This window comes from Arvicola amphibius, chromosome 11, assembly GCF_903992535.2.
Source record: "Arvicola amphibius chromosome 11, mArvAmp1.2, whole genome shotgun sequence".
In the NCBI taxonomy this organism is placed as follows: domain Eukaryota; kingdom Metazoa; phylum Chordata; class Mammalia; order Rodentia; family Cricetidae; genus Arvicola; species Arvicola amphibius.
Genome location: NC_052057.2, coordinates 16,598,224 through 16,622,949, shown reverse-complemented (window position 1 = coordinate 16,622,949; position 24,726 = coordinate 16,598,224). Strand labels below are relative to the sequence as shown.

The following is a 24,726-nucleotide window of genomic DNA, read 5'->3' as shown; positions in this document are numbered from 1 at the left end:
AGACATATCTCATATCTATAGAAAAAGGAAAGAAAAAGATGGCAATTACAAATTACAAGGCAAATTATAGGACATCTAAAGGCTTGAGAATAATCCTTGTCTTAGTCACTGTTCTAGAACTGTGAAGAGACACCATGATCATGACAACTCTTACGAAAGAAAGTATTTAACTGAGGCTAGTTTACAGTTCAGTCCATTATCCTAGCATGAAGCATGGCAACATGTGGGCAGACATGGTGCTGGCAAAGTCGCTTCGTGTTCTACATCCAAATGCAAGCAGCAGGAAGAGAGAGACTCTGGGCTTGGAATGGGCTTTTGAAATCTCAAAGCCCACCCCCAGTGACATATTTCCTCCAACAAGGCCCACCACCTAATCCTTTCACATAGTGCCACACCCTCGTGACCAAGTATTCAAATCTGTCAGCCTGTGGGGCCATTATCATTCAAACTGCCACATTCCTCTTGGCTTTTAGATTGTCTGTGGTGGAGATCCTGTCCTTGCAGATCTACCTAGCCAACTTCCTCCCAGTCTGTGCCAGGCAACCTGGCCCCTGCAGCTCTGTGCAGAGGCTGTTTGTAGTCCAGGCTGGCCTCCACCATACTTTTGCTATATAGCTGAGGATGACCTTGAACTTCTTATCCTCCTGTCTTGTGTCCCGTGGGCTAGGATTATAGGCATGCACCACCACACCTAATTTAGGTAGTGCTGGGTATCAAACTCCTGGGCTCTGTTCATGTTAAGCAAGTATTTTACTAACTGGGCTATAGCCCCAGCCATATTAGGGCTTTTAAAAGAAAGATAAACCAGGTATGGTGGCTTAAAAGGTGAAAGCAAAATGTTCCTAAGATCTTAATTCATAAATATCCTGTTTTGTTGGTGGTGATGATAGTGTTTTTGTTTTATTTGTAGATTCTGGTTGGCCTGGAACTTGCTGTATAGACCTGGCTGGCTTCAAACTATAGCACTTCTCATGCCTCTGCCTTCTGAGTACATGAGTTACAGGCGCTTACCGTCATGCCTGGCTCATAAATATTCAATTTTATGGCTGTTCAGTTTCCACCCACTGCAGAACACTACACCCAGTGGTTCTTTGCCAGTTTATTGTAAGGTTTACCTTTTCTGGGTAGTAAGGTTTTCATCTCCATCTGAGTCTTCCTCAGGATGCCCTTTGCTATCTATATTTACAGAAGCATTTCCTTCAGAATTACTGAAGTATTCTGTGGAAAGGCTGACCCATTCTCTGTAACTTTTCTTTCTTTCTTTTTAAAATTATTTTTTATTTACATGTATGTTTGTGTGTGTTTGCCTGTCTTGGTGTGTACCACATATGTACAGATGCCCTCAGAGGCCAGAAAGTGGCGTTAGATCCCCTGAAAGAGGAATTACAGGCCACTCAACCAATGCGGGAGTGAAAACAGGTCCTCTCTATGGCGGCCCATGCTCTTATCTCTTATGCTTGGCCGTCTCTCCAGCCCATCTGTGAGTGACAGATAGACAGCTGTCTTGTAGAATTTGATCTGTCCACTGGCTTCTCACTTAGGACTGAGTTTGCAGGGAATTCTTGGTGGATGGGACCTGTTTCCACGGAGAGTGATGACACCTCTGTGAGTGTGCTTCTCAGCCTGAGCCGGCCTCCTGGAGCCTCCACTTGTCTTGTCAGTGTCTGGCCTTTAACTCTCCACAACTGACACTCTAGGCCTTTCTTTACGGAGAGGCCAAACTGACGTTCCCAAACATATGAATGTTCCCTGATTTCAGGGCCTCAGACAGCTCAGTATCATCTATCTATCTATCTATCTATCTATCTATCTATCTATCTATCTATCTATCTATCTATCTATCTATCTATCTAGCCTGTCCTGGAACTCGCTCTGTAGACCAGGCTGGCTTCCAACTCACAAGAGATCTACCTGTCTCTGCCTCCTGAGTGCTGGAATTAAAGGCGAACCCCACCACCACCTGGTAACAGCTCAGCTTTTAAAGAATACATATCTTGCTGGGTGGCTGTGGTGGGTGCCTCTAATCCTAGGACTCGGGAGGCGGAGCTAGGCAGATTTCTCTGATTTGGAGGCCGGTCTGGTCTACAAGAGCTAGTTCCAGGATAGCTAGAGCTGTTACACAGAGAAACCCTATCTTGAAAATAGAAAACAAAAACAAACAAACAGCACCATATCTTAAGTGAAATAATATGAGAAGATGCCATTTCTCTTTGCTGCTGCCCTGTCTATAAGAGGGATAACTGTCTCACCAGATCCACAACTGATTTTGAGATGTTATGAGGCCCTGTGGGCTTCTCCTGAGGAAGAGATGCAGGGCTTTCACCTGGCCATCCTCTTGACCGCTCTGAGCAGCAGCTCCCCAGCCTTCTGTCTTTGGCCAGGGAGCTGTTTGACTGCGTTTAGCTTACTTCTCTACTTGTACAATGTTATTTCTACTCTTCCCTGTATTTTTTCACTTCTTTTGTGGATTTCTAAAGCTTTTCCTTTCTGGTATAAAATATATATATTTTTTCTTTTTCTGATTCTCTCTTTCACCAACTAATACAGAAGCAGCTTGGAGTCTACCATCTTAACAGAAGTCTCTGCGAAGGAGACATTGAGATGCAGCCTCACTATTTAGCCCTGGCTGGCCTGAAAATTACTATATTGACCAGGATATTTGGAAACTTGAGTTGTCCCCCTGCCTCTTTTTTCTAAATACCAGGATTTCAGGCATGTACCAGTATGCTTGGTTTTAAAAATGTATGTATAGCCGGGTAGTGGTGGCACAAGCTTGTAATCCCAGCACTCGGGAGGCAGAGGCAGGTAGATCTCTGTGAGTTCAGGGTCAGCCTGGTCTACAGAGCTAGTTCCAGGCAGTTAGGGCTGTAACACAGAAAATCTGTCTTGAGAAAACAAACAAACAAACAAATAATAAATAATTTCTGAAGTAGCCCAGTACAGCCTTTTCATTCATATATCACTGCTGATTTCTTTCTTCTTCTCTTCACTCCTTCCCTCCCTCCCTCCCCCCCTCTCTCTTTCTTTTTTTTTTGAGACAAGTTTTCTCTGTAGCTTTGGAGCCTGTCCTGGAATTTGCTCTGTAGACCAGGCTGGCCTTGAACTCACAGAGATCTACCATCACCCAGCTCATTGCTGATTTTTTGTTTGGTTGGCTCAGTCATCAGCTGATAAACTTTTTTTTTAAACTATTGCTGTTTATTTTGAGGCAGGGTCTCATATTGCCCAGGTTGGTTTCGACCTCGTTATGTAGCCCAGGCTGATCTGGAACTCATGGCAACCTGGCCTCAGTCTCCCAGTCACCATGCTCAGACACTGGACGTTCTCCTGTATTTAATTTTCTAGTCATCATTTACCTAACCAGAATAAACCTCAAAGGTCAGTTTGGTCAATTTAATAACTTTTTTTTTGGTTTGTTTTTCGAGACAGGGTTTCTTTGTAGCTTTGGAGCCTGTCCTGGAACTAGGTCTTGTAGACCAGGCTGGTCTCGAACTCACAGAGATCCGCCTGCCTCTGCCTCCCAAGTGCTGGGATTAAAGGCATGTGCCACCACCGCCCAGCCAATTTAATGACTTTTACCAAAATATTGATTACTCCACTTTTTTTTTCTTGATCACTGACATGTTTGATATGATACAGACTTCCTTCCCCAGCCCATAAATAACCAAAGGCAGCTGGGTTGTTCTCAGCTCTTTTAACCAGTGCACTGGGATCTGTCGACTTCTTTTGTTATTCTTCCTGTAGTCAGGCTGATTATGTTTCAGTTTAGGAAGTTCCTAATCTTTCTTGAATCTAGGGGGAAATGTTAAAACAGTATGTTTGTTTTTTCCCTTTATTAACTACTGGAAATCCCAATAAGCTTTCATTTAGTTTATTGAAGAATTTTACCACAAGGATAGATGTGGCTTCCTATGGTTTCTGAAAGGCCAGGACACTTGGCTTAGAGAAAACATAGAAGCCAACGTCATTCAAATTCTAAATAGAAAGAAGTTGCAGCTGTAGTTTGCAGACTATTTTTCAAAAGCACAGAGTGATTTACTGCCAGGCTGTGGCCTATGGTTTCTTTTTCCTGGGCTCCATTTCAGAAATGAATTCCACCATCTAGTGGCACTTTCCTGTAAATTTTTTTTTTCTTTTTTTTTTTTTGGTTTTGGTTTTTTCGAGACAGGGTTTCCCTGTAGTTTCTAGAGCCTGTCCTGGAACTAACTCTTGTAGACCAGGCTGGCCTCGAACTCAGAGATCTGCCTGCCTCTGCCTCCCGAGTGCTGGGATTAAAGGCATGCGCCACCACCGCCCGGCACCTTCCTGTAATTTTATGTTGGTGGATTTCTCAGCAGTTCACTATCATATGAACTATATCTTAATATATTATTTGGAATTTTAAAACTTAGTTAAGCACGGCAGTATCAGTTATTGAGGGTATCTCAGATGAAGGGGAAGGAGGCTTGGAAGAATGGCATTTCCATTTGGAACAGCATCCAGCCCAGTAGCAGTCCTTAGGGGAAGCGGGATCGTAATGCTCCTTTCAAGGCAGCGCTGTGAGTTGTGCATTTAAGCCTGTCACATAGCTGACAGAAGTCCTCTCATTCTGGGGGCTTTCTCCTCACCCAGTGGGTTGTTTCTTTAGCTGTACAGAAGCGTTTTCTTTTCAAGAAGTCCCACTTGTCAGCTGTTGGCCTTAACTCTTGAATAAATGGAGTCCTATCAGGAAGTCTGATATATATCCCTCTCTGTATCACGTGTGGTCCTGGCAGCCTGCATTTTCTTCCAGCAGTTTTAGTGCTTCAGGTTCCAAGCTTAGGTCTTTCACGCATTTGGAATTAGTTTTTGTGCAAGGTGATAGAGTGGGGTCTAATTTCATTTTTCTTACGTATGAACATCTGGTTTTCCCAGCAGCATTTGTGGAAGATGCTGTTTTTTCTCTAGTATGTTTATTATGTGTATTCCTGCTGGCCAGAAGAGGGCACCAGACCTCATTACAGATGGTTGTGAGCCACCATGTGGTTGCTGGGAATTGAACTCAGGACCTTTGGAAGAGCAGGCAATGCTCTTAACCTCTGAGCCATCTCTCCAGCCCCCGAGAAAGATATTCTTGTGCGAAAGGCCCGAGTCAAGAAAGAATATCCCTTATATAAGGGATGAGGCTGTTGACACGTCTGGAGGAAGTAGTGGTGTGTAGGTGATGCGGATAGGCAGTGCTAGCCAGACCCCCGCAGACCTAACAGTTAGCAGTTTGGGGTTCATGGCAGCTGGTGGTGAGGACTGAAACTGAAGCTGTTTAGGAAGCCGAGGCAGAAGGGTCACAAGGTACAAAGTAGGTTCAGTGCCAGTCGAGCTGGCCTAGTGTGTGCGAGGCCCTACATCCAATCCCCAGTACCACATAGTGTATTAGGGCTCCCTGGTAGACTAGCACTGAGAATGAATATGCAGTCAAGGGAATTTATCAGCCTGGCTTAGCTGATATAGTCTGGGTGTTGAGCAGTGGCCGTCTACATCCTGGAGAGCCGGGAACCTAGTAGCTGTTCAGACACCTCAGTACTGCTGGTCTGACACTGAGGACGTAGAGGATCCCTGGGAGCCATTGGTCTTCAGTCCACGTTAGAAGGCTGAAAAAGCTGAGTTTATCAGGAGAGAAGAACGGTAGCGGTGGCGACAAAGTAGATGATCTCACAGCAAGCCAGGACTGCAATGAGAAGTCAAATAATGAAAACGCAACTTTTCTCCTTGGACTTGCTTTGTATCTGGTTATCATGAGAACATGATGCTAACATGTAAAGTGGGTCTTCCCCTTTCATGTAACCCGATCAAGAAACTCTATTACATTTGTGCCCAGTGACTTATCTATTAGTTGATTCCAGATGCAGTTAAATTGACAGCCAAGCTTAACTGTCACCCATAAGAGGAATCTAGAGCTCAGAAGAGATGTCAAGAGCCTCTGGAGCTTTTATTCCTTTTGTAGCCCAGGCTATCGTGGAGCTCACTGTGTAGCCTAGGCTGGACCTCCAGCTCCCAGAGATGTCTCAGCAAGTCATCATAGCATATGACTTCTGCAATCATCCATTCTTTTCTTCTTCTTGTTTTAAAAGTTCTTGTTTCATTGTGTGTGTGTCTGTATTGGTATATGTGCACAAGTCTTTATTGGCACAAAGGCCATGGATGTTGGGTGTTCTTCTCTATCAATATCTACCTTATCCTCTTGAGACAGGTTCTCTCACTGAGCCTGGGGCTAGGCTGGTGGCCCATGTGATTCTCTTATCTCTGTCCTCTGAATTTCAGGGTTTCTAGGTGAATGTGGCCACACCTGGGTTTTATGTGGATGCTAGGACTTGAACTTGGGATCTTATGTTTGGGTAGTTCTTACCTGCTGGGTCATCTCCCCAGCCAAACATCATCCATCCTTTTCTTTCTTTCTCTCCCCAAGACAGGGAACTCACTCTATAGACCAGGCTGGCCTAGAACTTAGATGTGTCTCACTCAGCCTCCTGAATGCTGGGATCAAAAGTAGTGGCCAACTACCATCCATTCTTGAAAAACAACAACCAGGCAAGCTAGTAAATAGAAAATAATTTCTTCAACAAGGTTGGCTCTATGAGAAATCTACAGTTTATTGTTAAAAATTGAGTCAGTGAGTTCCAGGACTGCCAGGGATAGGCCAGCTTGGTCTACAGAATGAGTTCCAGGACAGGCTCCAAAGTTACACAGAGAAACCCTGTCTCAAAAACATAATAAAACAAAAAACAAAACTAAAAGAAAAATAAAAACACAACAACAAACTGAGCCCCCCCTGGTGACAACATGAATCCATTATTGAATGTGTCTTGCAGCTTCCAGAGACTTGAGGTTGAGATGGTATGTAGTCGATCCTTAATGCCAGCTATCACACTGTTCTGCTGCACTGCCTGGGGATTGTGGTGGTGGTGGGTTTCAATTTATACAAGTTGAAACTCTTCTATCGTTCACTACACTCTGGATTGTTCATACAGACCAACCAAGAAAATCCAGTATCATGGCACTGGAAAATTCAACTGTTCATTTTTCCAAACAAAACAAAACTAAACAGAAAAGTGAAACAGGACTACTTGAGTGGCAAATCATTTTACAGCGCCTTAGTTTTCTGATCTGTAAGATATGTGACAAGATGTCTGGCGGTGGTGGCGCACGCCTCTAATCCCAGGCAGAGGCAGAGGCAGGCGGATCCCTGTGAGTTCGAGACCAGCCTGGTCTACAGGAACTAGTTCCAGAACAGCCAGGGCTGTTACACAGAGAAACCTGGTCTTGAAAAACAAATCAAACAAAGATGTGACGAGAACACTCCTTCTTCACTAATGAGTTCGAGACCAGCCTAGTGTACAAGAGCTAGTTCCAGGACAGGCTCCAAAGCTAGAGAAACCCTGTCTTGAAACCCCCCCCCCCCAAAAAAAAAAAAACCCAAAAAAGGATAGTTGTTGAAAGGATTTACATTTACTAGAAGTGATCATCCCAAGTTTTGTTGTTTTGAGACAAGGTTGGGGGGAGGGGAGGGCACAAACTCGTGGCGATTCTCTTCTCACTCAGCTTTCCTGGTGTTGTTATTCAGGAGTGAGCCAGGACAATTTGCTACAGGTTCTGTTAGTGTTTTCCCTCAACCCTGATTGAAGCTTTCAGATAACCACTTCAAAATAATACTAGCCCTAATGGGTGCCAAGGGGCTAGCTGGGGAAACTACAGTTCCTTCCCCGAAAACAATCCTAAATGAAAGCACTGTTTGCTGAGCTCCAGGGCCAGATGCTGCCAATCAGTGCTGCTTTCAAACTCCTTTCTTTCTGAAAATTCTGCAGGCGCTGCAGACCTTCTGATGAACCTAACCCTTTCCCTCTCCTATGTCCTGCAATTGGGTCCCGGCTACCCAAGAGACCCGCGGAGGCCCTGCTACCCTGTGCCACCGACTTCAGCTGCCACTCCAGCGCAAGGAGCCTCCGGACTGCGGTTTTTCTTGTGGCGGCCTTCGTGACAAAGCCCAGCCACTCAACGCCGTGGACTCCTCCAAGCAGTAGACGACCCAGGCCGCCTCCGCGTGGCGAATCCTTTCCATTCTGGTAGGCTGGCGGCTCCGTTCCCTAGGCGACGGCGAGGGCGGGGCTTGCGTGACCCCGCCTCCGAGGGCGGGCCGGTTGGCGGCGGCCCGACGGAAGCTGGAGGCGGGAGCCGAGCTCGCTACTGACTGTGCTACGGAACCGCGTCGCGTTCCGGGCTGCTGCAGTGTTGCACGCTTACCGCGGTTAGCTGGTCCCGTGGCTGCTGCTCGCGCCCAGGCCTCTCCAGCGGTCTCCGTCCGCGGCGCCAATTTTTCCGGCGCCCTCCCGCCACAACTGCCCCGATGGCCCTGTGCAACGGAGATTCCAAGGTCAGTCTGTGCTTGGGGTCCCTGCCGCCCTCCGGCAGCGTGAGCGAGACCTGGGGGATCGTCCGCGTTTCTCAGCCCGGGGCAGGGGCACTCGCCGTGTCGCGGCCCGCCCTGCGCGGCTTCCCGATATCAGAGCGCCTCGTTGACTTTGCCAGTGTAGAGATCCCAGCGGCGGAAGCGGCCCCCGCGGCCGTGGGCGTCGAGTTCCAGTTTAGTGGCGACCTGGCCTTGGGCTCCGGTTCTTGAGGACGCCGTGGCCCTTCAGCCGCAGGGCAGGATCGGGGCCTTGCGTGCGGCTGTCGCTCTGGGCTGGCCTGTGGTCTTCTAACGCGCCTGGGTGAGGGCCTCTGTGTTTCCCGCTGCCGTGGGGCCCTACCGAGCCCTGCCGACCACAGCCTCTGTTCCTGGTTCCAGGTGTGCTCTGCCGCCGTCCTGTTCTCCCGCCATCCCGGAGGGAGAGGCCGTGTGGCCGTTCCTGCGCACCCTGCCTCGTGTTTCACGTGCTAGTTTTAGGGGGGCCCATTTTCCCGCTTCTGGGGTCTCTTTCTGCCAGCCGAGGTCTTCATGGTGCTGGAAAAGTTAACTAACTGCTTGAGCCAAAACTCGGGAGTTTTGGGACATTGATGCATTTCTTGTTGCCTCCTTTTTAGACCCTTTCTCGCCTAAGCTCGTTTTTGGCCCCCTTTTCCTTCTTACTTAAAGTCGTCTTTGGCCTGGAGATATTTATAACGTTCACAAAGCCAGTTTTGTCAGCGGGAAACTACACTATTGAAATGCCATTTACTTTAGTTGGTGTACATCATCCTCTGCGTTGTTGTGGCCTAGCTTTAGGAAACTGGTTGCATTTCCCTTAGGGTGTATGAAATTCCAATCTTTGGAGTGGGGATCAAGCATAATTTCAGTACTGTTACAAAGATGGAGCTTAACTTTGTGATGGTTGTTTAATACTTAATAACCATTCAACAAACCTTTTTGTTTTTTGCCTTGAACAAACGAATAAACGTTGTGAGGTAGCACCTGTCATGCTCTGAAGAGTTAATCTTATCATATACTTATGTATATGTATACGGTACATTTGTTTTCAATTTTGAGCCTTAAAACTCAGGGAAAGAGTGTGTCTTTATGGTGCATGAATCTGCAGAGGTATTAGAAGAACACAGGGCTACTTCACAAGCTTTGAAAAATACATGGTTTGATCGAGAAGAGTGTTTTCATGAAATTAAGCCACACTGGAAAGTTAAAATGTCAGTTTTCAACTTATCTAAACAGTATGAGCATAATTTTTTCAACTTTTTAAGACGAGAATTCTGATCATTGTGATGTATTTCAAGGTCATGTTGAGGGGTGAGCAGCTGACAACTTGTCTAACTACAGTCCCAGGTGATGAATGCTCTCACCTGTTCCCTGTGGACACTGCATACACACTGGGCATACATATTACATGCAGGCAATACATAAACCCTTATACAGAATTTAAAAATTTTTAAAAAACAAACTAATTTTTAAGCTGGGCAATTAGAATTAACTGTCACAGATGGTATCCCAGTCCCTTCATGGTAGGAACAAGAGCATCAGTTGAAGACCAGCCTCCTCTACATGCACAAACTTTTAAATTTTGTTCAAAAAGATGTTTGAGCGTTCTGCCTGCATTTATGAGCCTGTGTGTCCATGGACGACCAGAGAAGGACATTGGATCCTCTTGGGCTGGAATTAAGTTGTGAGCTGCCACGGGGAGGCCGAGAATTGAACCTGCGTTCTCTTAAAGAGCAGCCAATGAGATCGCTGAGCTCTCTCTCCAGTCCATTTTTTAAACTTTTAGAAATTCTGTTATTTTATGTAAATGGGTATTCTGGTTGGCTTTTTGTTATCTGGGAAGATGGAACTCAGCTGAGAAAATGCTGGTCAGATTACCTGTAGGCAAGTCTGTGGGGCAATTTTTTTTATGTGGGTGGGAGGCCCCCCCCCCCACCCAGAAGAGGACTGGAGTTACCAACAAGTTGAGATGCTTATCCCAACATGACCTTGAAATAAAATATAGCTAATTCACCTTAGACTCAGCCCTGGACCAGTGGTCCTTGATTGTGTAAAACAGCTTGGGGAGCAAGCAGTGTCCCTTTGTGGTTCTGCTTCAGTTCCAGCTTCCGCTCGGAGTTCCTCCCCAGATTCTCTGATGATGGGCTACCACTGTGAACTGAAGTAAACCCTTTCCTTTCCTAGTTGCTTTTGGTCATAGTATTTTATCATGCACAGCATTGAAAGCTAAGAAACTAGTATTTTGCCTGCGTGTAGGTTTGTTTGCATTCCCACTACTTAGATGTTTGGTGCCAGTGGAGACTAGAGGAGGGTATGGTATCCTCCGAGCTGGAATTACAGGTGGTTGTGAGCCACAATGTGGATTTTGGAAACTGACCTGGATCTCTGGAAGAACAGCCAGTGCTTTTCTTAATGGTGGAGACATCTCTCCAGCCCTAAACATACTGGATTTTGGAGACAGGGTTTCGCACTGTAGTCCAGACTTGCTTGGAAATCATGGCAGTCCTTCAGCCCCAGTCTCTTGAATACTGGACTGGGATTAGAGTGTAAGTCACTGCACTCAGTTTACCCTTTATAGCTTAAAAAATGATTTGTTTTATGTATATGAGTGCGCTATCGGCATGCACGCCTTTATGACAGAAGAGGGCATTGGATCCCACTGTAGATGGTTGTGAGCCACCATGTGGTTGTTGGAAATTGACTCAGGACCTCTGCAAGAGCAGCCAGTGCTCTTAACCTCTAAGCCATCTCTCCAGCCTTTTTTTTTTTTTTTTTTTTATAACTTTTTAGTTTACTTGGTACAGGTAAAAAAAAAAAAAAAAGGTAATATGGGCTTAGGTTCCAAAAAACCCCTCTATGAACCAAGTGAAAGTGCCTTTGGAGTGGGCCAAATTTTCACGGGGTGGGGGAGGCTTTTGTAGGTATGCGCCCATACAATCATAATTCAGTAGGGTTTTTTTTTTTCCCTAATCCATGTACATAGTTTAAACCGTGATGGGGGAGGAAGTCAAAGCCGTGACTACGCTAGCTTTTCCCCCCTTTTCTTTCACCTTCCCTCCTGTTTTGTTTTGTGTGAGATAGCATTTCATTCTGTAGCACTGGCTGTCCTGGACTCAGCTCTGTGAATCAGGCTGGCCAGGAACACAGAGATCCGCCTGTCTCTGCCTCCCAAGTGCTGGGATTACAGGTGTGAGCTACTACCTGGCTCCTTTTCATTTTTTTGTTCAGTTTCTCTTATATCTTGTGGTATGAATTGTGTAGACATTTTACTTTGGAGGGGCTGGAGAGCTGTGAAGGGCGAGGGCCTCGTGTGTCTCAGGTTGTCCTTAAATTCCTCCTGCCTTCACTTGCTGAATGTTGTGCTACAATCTGCTGATTTTTTAACTTCTTTGTTTATAGCTCTAGATGCTTTCCCCACTATAATAAATAGTCATTGAAAACATGTCTGAGTTAATTTGTTTTTTACATACAGCAGTGCTACCGGTTTTACACAGGTAACAGCGCCTGGCTACAGGTGCTCGGCAGATGGTTGATGAGATGATTTTTACTGTTTGTGCCTGTGCTAGACCAATAAAGAGCTTCTCACATTCCAGGCAGGTGCCATCTTCTGAGCTCCATCTTCCTCGTTTCTCCTGCTTCTCTTCTTGTCTCACAACCCCTTCTCTTACCCCAGGTCTTGCACATGTTAGTGAGGTAGAACCTTAGCCCAGAATTGGGATTTTGTATCAAGCAAACTGGCTCTTAGATTTGGGTTGGCTCTGTTAATGACTCCTGCATAGAGTTTCCCTATTGAATGTCATTGATCATTGAAAACTGAGGGTGGCAGTTACTCATTGTGATTAGCATCTTTTGGTTTGTGAAGTGGTTGATAGTTTGGAATTTTTTAATTGAAATTTTTATTAAGATGAGATGTGTCATGTAGTAACCTGTACAGATCTTGGCAAGTATATAAGCTGAATTTTGACAGTTTGTGTCACCACCACCACCCCAGTCATTGTACATGATATTTCCATCGTAGTGTTGTCTATAGAATCAGCCATGGAGTGGTTGCCGCTACCCTCACTCAGTGCAGAGCATTAAGTGTGGCGATGTATATACCAGTGGTTTGTTTTTAATGTGTGGGTGTTGTCTGCATGAATATCTGCACCGCACGTGTGCCTGGTGGTCTTGGAGGCCAGAAGAGGGTCTTGATTCCCTGAAACTAGAGATGCAATTGATTGTGAACTGCCATGTTCACAGTCTAGGTCCTGTGGAGAGATTGTGTTTTTTTTCCAATGTATATATATCTCAGAATTTGTCTTGTCTATTCACAATTTGATAGCCATTTGATTTTTCTGCTTAGTTTTTGAGAATATAGGCGTTCATGTTTCTTTTGGATTAATACCCAGAGTTGGACTGTTCAGGATAATTTTTAGTGGTTTTGATACTTCCCATTTCCCAGATTTGGATGTAGAGGTTACAGTGCTTAAAAGATGCACATCTTGGCATGTATAGCAATACAGCATTGGTTGATTGTTTTTTAGGCTGAGTCCCATTAGCATGGACTGCATTTGTAGTTGAGGATAGCTTTGAACTCCTGTTTGTCTTGCCTACACCTCCCAAGTGCTAGGATTATTTACAGGTGTGTGCTACTACACCTGGCTAAACCAAGATTTAAAAACAAAACAAAAAACTTGGAAGCTAGGTGTGGTGATGATCATGCAGATAGTTTCAGCATATACATTGTACATTTAATAAGGTTGGCATTTTTTTTTTTTTTTGGAACAAGGTTTGACATAGCCCTGGATAGCCTGCTATATAGCTGAGGATGACCCTGAAGGACCGAGCCACTTGCTTCCATCACCCTGTGCATCAGAAAGTTCTGTTTATGCCATACTGGGGATATGCTGTACTGGAGGTTAAATCCAAGGTTTTTGCATCCCACGCAAGAGCTCTACCAACTAAGCTTCATCCCTAGCACCTAGGTTGGTTTTGTTTGGTTTTATTTTTAAGTGAAATAAAAGCTGTTTTCAGTTATTTAATATGACACTTTCTCAGCTTATCTGTCGGGCTTATTACCCTATTGAGTATGGGATTTCCCGCATTTGTTAGGCTTACCTCTAGAAGTTATAGTCCCTCTAAGTGATTCCTCCTTTCTGATGTCTTTCTTTCCTTAGTTAGCCTCTTAGTAAGTAAGAAAGAAAGAAACTAAAGTATGCATTACATTTTGATGTTCAAAGCTAAAGAATCAGTGTGTGGTGGGGCTGGAGAGATGGCTCAGCTCTAAAGAACTTTCGCTGACTGCTCTCCTAGAGGACACATGTTCTATTCCTAGTATCCACATGACAGCTCACAAGTGGCTAAAATCTTGTCCTCTTCTGATCTCCTCAGGCACCGGGCATGCACATGGTGCACGTACGTCTATCTATGCAGGCAACACTCTGACACATATTTTAAAAAATTAAAAGGAAAAAAAGAAGAACTCAGTGTGATGTATATCCAAAAGACCAGGTTAACAAGCCACACCCAAAGTCTCACCAACAGGACTGACTAAACAAGACCTGAGCATGGACAAAGAAAACATCAATAGACATGCTAACTCCTGATGCCTCAACCTCAGACAAAGAACTACAGGCAACCAAGGAATTATGAAAGCAGGAGAAATAGTCTTACTTAGGAGAAAGAGCACACAAATTTGCCCTGAAAAAAAAAATATATATATATATATACAAATACATACAAATTACATTACATGGACTAAGCAGATTGTATTAATGCATTTAGGGGGACACGCACACACACACACACACACACACACACACGTAACAAGAAAAGACCGTTAATTTGAAAGAGAGCAAGGGGATACATGGGAGGATTTGGAAGGGAAGTGGGAAATGAAATAATCTTAAAAATAAATTATTTTTTATTTTTATTTCATGTGTGTTCATATTTTGCCTGCATGTAAGTGTAAAGGTGTTGGATCCCTTGCAATTAGAGTTACATACACAAGTGTGAGCTGCCTGTTGGGTTCTGGGAATTGAATTCAGGTCCTCTGGAAGAGCAGCCAGTGCTCTTAACCACTGAACCATCTCTCCAGCCTCTTAAAAATAAATTATTAAAAAAGACAAGGTCACAGAGTTAATTATAAACATTCTCTGTAGTTTTGACTAAATTGTATATTTTTCGTATATATAATTATGAAAAGCAGAAGGAAAATCTTTTTCAGAAAGGCATTTGATACTTTGTATTTTTTAAACAATGCTATGGATCAAACCAGGGGCTTCATGTGTACAAGGCTAAGTATATAGCACTACACGATATAGTGATTTTCTTTAATGTTGCTATGACATATCCGTTAGCTATAGCCACAGGGATGGTAATTAACATTCATAAAAATAAGGAACTTAATACTGTGTTCTTTGTTCAGGAATTTGTGGGTCACCTTTCATGTCTATCCCCACTGTATCTTGTCTGTTCTGATGCTAGTAATTTTTTGATGTTTCCTTAATGGCGGCAAAAGTACAAGAGCCAACTGTAAACATTATGCCTACTTAGTGCTCAGCACAGTATGGCTTCTGCTCTTAAGACATTGGCCAGCAGAAACCTCATGCTCAGTGCCAAAGGTAAGGAAATATCAAGAGGACGTCTGACTGAAGTCAAATGCCAGATGGCATACATAATAGGGAACAGTGAAGATTGAGGACCAGTGGTGTAGTCTGAAAAATAATGTACAATTATAAACAAAAGCACAAGTGAAGGCCGGGCAGTGGTGGCGCACGCCTTTAATCCCAGCTCTTGGGAGGCAGAGGCAGGTGAATCCCTGTGAGACGAGGCCAGCCTGGTCTACAAGAGCTAGCTCCAGGACAGCTAGGACTATTACACAAGGAAACCCTGTATTGAAAAACAAAACAAACAACAACAAAAGCACAAGTGAAGAACCTGATAGTCCTTGGACTCCTGACATCGGGGGTTTCTGGCAGAGCAGCAAATACTCTTGACCACTGAGCTCTCTCTCTAACCCCTCCTATGTTTTCTTATAACAGCAAAAATATATTAAGGGTTGGAGAGATGGCTCAGTGGGAAAAATGCTTGCCACACAAGTGTGAGGACCCGAGTTCTGATCTCCAGAATCTACCTACTCCTCCAAGTTATCCTCTGACTCTCACATGTACTGTGGCATGTGCATGTGTGTGTACACCCATACACAAAATAACTACAGAAATGTAATTAGTAATTTATTAAAATAATTGCAGTAGAAGCAGATGCGTAGTGTACTCTGATAGAGGAGTAACGATAACGATCCCAGAGCCTGTGTAGTGTACTAGTTGTTGTACTGAATGTCTGCTGTCTCGTTTTTTTTCTTAGCAGCATCACTTCCTAAAGCTCTTGTGCATTATGTAAGAGGAACGACTCTGTTGATATCGACTACAGTTAGAATCACACGAATAAGCTAAAACACATGAGGGCAGACTATAACCCTTCAAGCAGATCCAGAAGGGTTTGTCTAGACAGAGTTTTGTGTGGATGTGTCCCAGTCCATCCTCAGGCTGCCTTCAATTCACTGTGTAGCTGAGGGTGACCTTGAACTAATGATCTGCAGCTACAAGGTACCTGCATAGATTTGCTGTATATCTGCAGAGTACTGGAATTAAAGACCTGTGCTACCATGAATAATTAACTGGAATAGTTTTTGCAATATGTTAAAAGTTTAAAAATCTGATTACTAAACCGACCTTGAGTGCTTTGAAGGGACTGTGAATGATACAGAGTTTAAAGGAAAGAACTTGATTCCTGCTCTGGGCGCCTGTCTTCTGGGTTACCTTATTGTTGAAAACCTTGGATAGGAAAGTTGGTCATCAGCAGTTCAGTCTGTCAGTTCACAAGCTGCCCCATCTCCAGTTTCTGATGCCACAACCAGTTACAGCTCTCCTTTCTGAGCCTGCTCTAAGTGGTGATTAGTCACCACTTTGTCCCCAGTGATAAGCCAGAAGAGATGAACGTGCATCATGGATGTCAAAATCCACTTAATACCTTGCTTTTGATGAAAATGTACTCTTTGAACTTTTACACAGGCTGCATTAAGATGGGCTCATATTGTTTGTTTGTTTCCAAGATAGAGTTGGCTATCCTGAAACTTGGTCTGTAGCCCAGGCTGGCTTCAGACTCACAGAAATCTGCCTGTCTCAGCCTCCTAAGTGTTAGGATTAAAGGCACGTGCCGCCACTGCCCCAGCTGATTGGGACAGGCTGTAAATGCAGCTGGGCGGTGATGGTGCATGCCTTTTTCCCAGGCAGAGGCAGGTGGATCTCTGTGAGTTCAAGATCATCCTGGTCCACAAGAGTTAGTTCCAGGACAGGCTCTAAAAGTACAGTGAAACCCTGTCTCGAAAAACAAAAGACAAAAAACAAAACAAAACACCCCCCCCCCCCCAAAAAAAAAGACTAAATGCAGTCCCTAAGTGGATTTCTAGAGGACATTTGCATTTTTAAGGCAGGACCTTAGGTAAATTTGAAACACATGCAAGAAGGAGAAACCAAGATAAAAGACCAGACTAAAATAGTGCACTGGATTATCATCCAGCTTGGAGTTAGGACGTGGGAAATTTTGTTGCATCCATGTCTACGCCACCTACTTTTGCATTATTTTCCAGGTAGATATTTCATAGCACATTTATTTCCTTCTCTTGCTGTCATAAGACATTCTGATGACAGGCAATGTGGTAAGGAAAGGGGGTTGTTTGGTTTACATTCCAGGTTGTAGTCTATCCTTGAGTGTTGCCAAGGCAAGAGCCTCCTGCCTAGTTATGAATGGTGTCCTTATTGTGGACTGGGCCGTCCTGTATGAATTCGTCCTCAGATGGTACTCCAATAGAGAAGTGACAGCCATCACATATAGGCAGTTGCGGGTCTCTCTTCCCAGGGGAGGGACTCAGGCTTATGCTAACTTGGGTGTAAAAACCAAACAGTATCTCTGTTTTGCTAAACTGCCTTCTAGAAGTGTTAAAAATTTATGCTTAACAGGGATAAAAGTGAAAAACAGAAAAAAGTTAGTGTTCTGAGTTAGATATGTCTATTACAAAAGATTTTAATTAAAGGGAAATTGGCCATCCTTGCGCTGTAGCAGAAGGCTTTAACCACCTTATTAATATGTTTCTCAGAGCAATGCTGTGTCTGTTGGCAATCATGGCTTACTGTCAGAGGAAGCACAAGTATGAATGCTGGTTTAAGAGGCAGAGGTCAGGACTGCTAGCAGAACAGGACTGTCTGCCTGTCTGTGCATAAACGACTGTCTGCATCACTACATAAAGCCATTGGCAGGAGTAAGCTCTAACATGTGTCCACCTCTGGTTGCGTATTAACATCTTCCACCAAAAAGAATTTCTGAATCCATAGCTTAAAAATGCAGCGTAAGGTAACATTTCTGTGTGGTTTTGGAACTAACAATGACCCCCCTATTTTGTTTTTTTTTAAATATTTATTTATTATGTATACAATATTCTGTCTGTGTATGTGCCTGCAGGTCAGAAGAGGGCACCAGACCTCATTACAGATGGTTGTGAGCCACCATGTGGTTGCTGGGAATTGAACTCAGGACCTTTGGAAGAGCAGGCAGTGCTCTTAACCGCTGAGCCATCTCTCCAGCCCCCTACCCCCCTATTTTGTAAAATGGTGTAATTAAAAAAGAATTATTTTGTATATGTGAAGTCACAGCGTGCCACAGCGTGCATGTCAGGGGTCAGAGAACAACTTGGTTTTTTTTTTTTTTGAGACAGGATTTCTCTGTGTAGCAGCTCTAGCTGTCCTGGAACTCACTTTGTAGACCAGGCTGGCCTTGAACTCATAGAGATCCTCCTGCCTCTGCCTCCCAAATGCTTGGAGTAAGGGTGTACACCACCACCACCTCCCAGCCCAGAGGAAAATTTTTAGGAATTACTTCTCTGCTGCTGTGTAGGCCTCAGGATCAAATTCAGGTCCTCAGGCTTAGCTGCAATTCTTTTCCTGCTGAGCAACTTACTAGTTCTAAGTAATACAATTTCTGTAAATAAGAGTCTCTGTTTGTTTTACTTGTAGCCAGAGAACGCTGGAGGAGACCTTAAGGATGGCTCTCACCAGTATGAAGGAGCTGTTGTCATTCTGGATGCTGGGGCTCAGTATGGGAAAGTCATCGACCGGAGAGTGCGGGAGCTCTTTGTGCAGTCCGAAATCTTCCCCTTGGAAACACCAGCCTTCGCCATAAAGGAACAAGGATTCCGGTAGCCTTTGACCAATGTGTCTAGAAGATTGAGTTTAGATTTTTGGTATTTTATGATTAGCTTACTTGGACGTTGTGGATTTCTTTCTTTCTTTCTTTTTAAATAAAAACTCAACATAGTCTTTTAAGAAATTTCTTATAGCTTTGATTTGGAATTTGAAAGGAATAACTTGTACTTTTGATTGAAAAGATTGCCTTGATGCCTTAATTTTTTGTTTCAGTGATGCTGGGGAGTTTACCTTGATTTTCATTATATAGCTAACCGTGCTGTTTGAGTAGTTTATATTTTATATGATTTGTGGGTCAGAGTTAGATGTGATTCTAGTGGTCAATTTGTTCATTGTCCCTATAGCATAATCAAAAGACAAATGTACAAGTAGTTGGATAGAGGAGCTGAAAGGGAGGAAGTATTTCTTTAGGAAGTCTCTTTTGTTTCTAACCCTGAAAAACTAGTTGTTAAAGGACAAAAATATTGCTAAGGCAGATAGGGCTAGTTCTAGTGGCTCACACCCCTAACAGTCTGAACAGCCAAGTCATGTGAGACTGTTTGTTTCAGCAGCTGTCTGTGGCTGGGTAGATTTTTCCCAGAAGTGACTGCGGTGTCCATCACTTGTCTCTCAGCTGGTGAATGAAAACAAATATAAAAGGAAGGGCATGACTGCTGCTCGATATAGTGGAAGAGAAACTGTTATAGACCAAAGGGAGGACATAGAGACAGGGACTCTGGGAGAGTCCAGAGTGGACTTGAGCCTGAGCCAATTGAGGAGAGTGCGGAGGGAGAGAAAGGAGGAGCCTCCAACCAAGAGGGGCAGCCTGGGCCAAGAGGCTGGTCTAGAGTGTAAAGGATAGATCAGAGGGCAGATAACCAAACTGGCTTGGATTATCTAGGGAAGGACAGAGCTGGAAGAGTTTAGGGTAGGGGGCCAGGTATGCCAGTCATATCCTGTAACAGGTAGGGATGGAGGGGTCCAGGGAGAACCTGGCGCCAGTGTCTGCTTTGGTGTTAAGTAGGCACTCAAGCCATTTGTCTGGGGTTTGAAACCTCACATTAGATGTGCTGTATTTCTCTTCAAATATGTTTTATTTTCAAAATTATATTTTGTGTGTGTGTAAATGTGCACTTGGGGAACTCGGAAGGTAGTTTGTGGGAGCTGGGTCCCCTTCCACCATGAGTCTGAGGGATCAAACTCAGGTCAGGCTTGGTAGCAAGTGCCTGTGCTCAATGAGCATATTGCTGGCCACTGAGTGTATTTCCCCTTGCTTCCTTTTATTGTTTTGTTTTTTGTTTTTTTTTTTTGTTTGTTTTTTGAGACAGGGCTTCGCTGTTTAGATTTGGAGCCTGTTCTGGAACTAGCTCTTGTAGACCATGCTGGCCTCGAACTCACAGAGATCTACCTGCCTCTACCTCCCAAGTGCTGGGATTAAATATGCCATTACTGCCCAGCTCTTTTCTTCTTTTCTATTCCCCTAAAATTTTAGTTGAAGCTTTGCTGTTCTCTGAGTTGAAAATACACTGTTTTATTTCTTATTTTAATTTTATGTTTCATGAGTGTTCTGACTTCATGTATGTAAGTGCACTGCATGCATGCCTGATAACTTGCAGAGGCCAGAAGAGGGAGATGGGTCTCCTCAAACTGGAGTTAGAGATGGTTGTAAACCACAATGTGGGTGCTGGCAACTGAATCCATGTCTTCTGGAAGAACATCAAGTGTTTTAAACTACTGAGCCATATCAGCAGTCTGTTTCAGTTTTCTTAAAAAGTTTTTTCTTTTAATTAAAAAATGGTTAAAAGAATTCTTAAAGGTTTCTTAGACATATTTAGTATATTTTGAGAGTTCTTGTTTTCTGAAGTAGAGGAAATTGCTGCTTACAAAAGGCAGCTTTAAATTTAACTGCATTCTAGTCTTATAGTACAGATGAAATGCAGTTTGTTGACCTGTTTATGGTGCTGGCATTGATTCAGGATGTATACGTGTAAGGCAATTGCTCTTCCATAGAGCTATGCATGTTTGTGTGCATTGAGACAGTCTCATTCTGTAGGCTGGGTTGGTCTCCAGATATGTGGAAATGTGCCTGTCTCGACCTCCGTGTGCTAGGACTGTGGGCATGTACCCCACTATACCTGTCCTGATGAGCATCCTCATCAAACGTGTGTGTGTGTGTCATTATAGTTGTTTACTTCGTTTCCCTTTCACTGCCCCTTCTCTCTCCTCCATACAGGTTTTCCTTCTGTACACCAGAGGCCTCTGCTGCACACTCGGCTTTTCGGTCTTTGCTCGAGGCAGATTCCTTTCATCATATTTTCAGGGTAGCCAATGTAGGGCTGTCTTCCAGTGTGTTGAGTGTGGTGAACAACTACACTATTGAGATCTGTAGAGACAAAGGATCCGTGTGCTTTCCAGACCTCCTGTATATTAATCGCCCTGCTGGAGGCCTGCTGCTGAGGGTACCAGACACCTAGGGCGTTGTTAGGACTCAACAGCGGTGAATAACAGGTGTCTGCAGAGTTATTCAACTTCAGAGTTACTCTCAGTTAGGGAGTCTGCTCCTGACAATTGCCTCTCTGGGTCTTCTCTCAGACAGGGCTTGTGGCAAGTCAGACTGAAGCTTCCTGACCTGTAGGTGTTTACTTATCCCAGTTTCCCAGTCTAGGTCAGTTACTTATTCATTTGTGTACTCAATTATTTATTGTGTGTGTGAGTTCTGGCACATGCTTACCACAGTGTGTGTGGAGGTCAGGACAAGTCTTAAAGGTAGTTGGTTCTTTCCTTGGGCTAGGCTATCATCGAGGGAATTCAGGTTACCAGGCAAGTTCTTAGGCTTTCCTAGTAGTTCCCGCCTCCCCCCACCAATACAGGTTTCTCTATGAAGCCCTGGTTGTCCTGGAACTCCCTTTGTAGACCAGGCTGACCCTGAACTTAGATATCCTGCCTGCCTCTGCCTCCTGAGTGCTGGGATTAAAGGCGTGCACCACCACCACTGGGCTAGCCCAGTAATCAAATTTTTGACAGGAGAAAACTCAGTACTTTAACCCAGTGGCCTTTAAGTCATGACCCTCCTGCCTCTTTCTTAAGTGTTGGGGATTCAAGTATATACCATCTTATCTTTGTTTACCCGTTAATACCCTTTTATTTATTTTATATGTATGGGTGTTTACGCTACATATGTGCACCCATGTACATTCCTGGTGCTCCTGGATCAGATGATCCCTTGGACCTGGAGTTCCAGATGGTTGTGAGCCATAATGTGGGTGCTGGGAACCGTGCCCTGGTCCCTAGAAGAGCAACCAGTGCTTTTTAACTGTTGAGCCAACTCTCAACCCTCAGAGCTGCTTTCTTTTTTGTATTTAAAATAATTATTTCACATAATAAATTCTGATCACAGTTCCTCCTCTTCTTCAGCTCTTCCAAATCCTCCCCATTCATCCAACTTCATACTTTCCTCTTCTCTCTTTTTAGGAAAAATAAAACAAACAAAAACAATTTAAAAAAAAAGAAAGAAAAAGCATGAGAAGTGCAGAGATACACAGACACAAAAAGGCTCAGAACCCATAAAAACAAAGGTGGAAACTATGATATATAAGCAAAAGACAGTAAGGTTAAAAAAGCCCAACCAAAGCAATATGAGACTTTAAAAAAAAATCACCAAAATTACCACTGAGTTCATTTGTGCTGGCCATATGCTGCTGGGCTCAGAGCCTGTCCTTATGTGTGGTTTGAATACCTGATGAGACTCCATTAAGTTTTCCTTTGTAAGCAGTTGTCTGTTGGAGGCAACTTCTTGACCGGGGATGGGAGATAAGGTTCACTTCTCCCTGCTCGAGTGGGTCCTGTGTCTGGAAGGTATTGTTTCCTCACTGGCATCTTTCTGCATAGCTCCCTGAGCCCGGGGAGGGATCTGATGGAGACATCCAGTTTAGAATAAAGCTGAATTTCTTTTCTTCCTTGTTTTCCTTTTGTTCTGTAGCATAGTTATTTTATCATTGTGACTTATATCACTACGTAGCTATGACTATCCTATCCTGGAACTCAGTATATAAACCACGATGATTTTGAATCACAAGGATCCACTTGCCTCTCACTGCTGGGATTAAAGGCCTGTGCCACCACACTCAGCTTGACTGTTCTAAGTTTTGTCTCATGAGAAACATGTTGACCGCTTTCTGTTTATAACCTTCACTTGCATGATGCATGTAACTTGTTGAACCTCATAACAAGCAAGTAAAATAACAAGGGTAGTATCAAACTCAGAAAATGTGGTTAACTAAAGTTACTGAGACTTTTCATTAATTGGCTTAACTACTCCTGGGGTTTTATCCTTTATTGAATCTGTTTTTTTTCCTCATTTATTTTCTATTTAAAACTACTAAGATTCTTACAGCCTGAAGTTACTTAATAGACTAAAATAGACTAATGAAGGATCTTGGGCACCGTGGTTATTGTTTTGTTGACAGGTCTCGCTCTGCAGCTCTAGTGATTACCTAATAGAACTAAATATGGGGCTGGCAAGATGACTCAGCAGGTAAAGGTGCCTTGCTTGCTTTTCAGTCGAGTTGACCTGACTTCTCTGTAGGGTTAGCTTCTGATTTGCACAAGCGCTGTGGGATCTCCAACTACCACCCATCATGTACATGCACAAAATTCAAAAACTAGAAAACAAAAATCTAAACATGGTTGAGATCCTCGAGTGCCTGATTATTAAGTAAGCTTGCTTCCCCTGCCCCTTCTCCTCTGGCGGGGCCAGGACCTTTTATAAGCTGGGCAAGTGCTCTACCACTGAGCAAGCACTACCATTAAGGCATAGCTCTAGGCTGTAGGTGTATCTTAGAGGATTATAGAATTAGGTTATAGATTTTAGTGCTATACCAACCTTTTTCCCCCTCCAATCTTTATATGTTATAGTACCAAATATCATTATATACTCAGTTACTAAGATTATTTTATATATTTCTTTCCTAATGCCCTAGTTTACAGATTTTGTTTTGTTTTCCCCTGCTTCTTGTTAGATAGATACTCCTGTGTAGGCCTCTTTGGCATCCAACCACGACCTTCCTGCATTAGCTTCTCAGGTGCCGAGATTACAGACGAGCACCACCGTGCCTGCTTATCTCTGATTGTAGCCTTCCTTTCAGAGTCCTGCAGGAGTAAATGCTTAACGGCTAGCTACTCGTGGCAGTGTGTGCCTATTATCCCAGCACTCATGAAGCTGGGAGATGGTGAATTTCATGCTAGTCTTGGCAACATAGTGAAACTGTCCCAAAAAAATCCAAATCAAAACAAACCAAATAATAATTAAAAAGTCAAATTTAGTTTTTTACTCTTCCCCCAAGGAAAGACATGTAAACATGAATTTCTTACGATAATCCCATGCCTGAAACATTCTTAAATGTTTAGAGTGAACACTGAAGGCTGACAGGACGCCATTGGTCAGTGAGAGATGTGTGCTTTCACTACTAATACTGCTCCTAAATCAATAGACACAGTGCTTTGTTGCAAATTGTAACTTAGCTAAATCAGATGACAGTACTGAGCTAACCTTTAAGACCTGGGCATATGGGACAAAATCGGACAGATGTTGAGGATGTTAATTAAAGACTGGCAGTCACATTCTGTACTGACTCTTCTTTGAATCCACAGGGCTATTATCATATCTGGAGGACCTAATTCTGTCTATGCAGAGGATGCTCCCTGGTTTGATCCAGCAATATTTACCATTGGCAAGCCCGTTCTTGGAATTTGCTATGGCATGCAGGTACAGTTGCAGTTGAGTTTAAAAGTTGACTAAACGTTTTATTCTTGTGACTTAAACACTCTTCGTCTCTTTAAGATGATCAGGGCATATTATTTACTGCTCTCTGTTGATCACTATACTATGGTGGAGTTGACCTTATAAGGAAATCTGTTTTTAAGAAGCTAGATTAGTTAAGAAACCACCATCCATATGTCTGTCTGTCTGTCTGTCTGAGACAGGGTCTCACAATGTAGTCCTGGCTGGCCTAGAACATGTTATGTCAACCGGGTTAATCTGACCTCAGAGATATCTCTCTCTGCCTCTGTCTTCCCGAGTGTCCTACCACTGTC

General features: G+C 43.7%; 1 protein-coding gene across 3 annotated transcripts in view; it reads left to right on the top strand.

Moving 5' to 3' along the window:
• Gmps (guanine monophosphate synthase) overlaps positions 1–24,726 on the top strand; it is a 56,628-nt gene that overhangs the window by 6,201 nt on the left and 25,701 nt on the right. For 2 of the 3 annotated variants that reach the window (XM_038347707.1, XM_038347708.1), the window contains exons 3-4: positions 18,466–18,647; positions 24,283–24,397. In XM_038347707.1, coding sequence (XP_038203635.1) covers positions 18,466–18,647; positions 24,283–24,397 — 297 coding nt within the window. Of the gene's footprint in view, positions 1–8,152; positions 8,384–18,465; positions 18,648–24,282; positions 24,398–24,726 lie in introns of those variants that run through there. The other variant, XM_038347709.1, reaches the window with a different exon arrangement.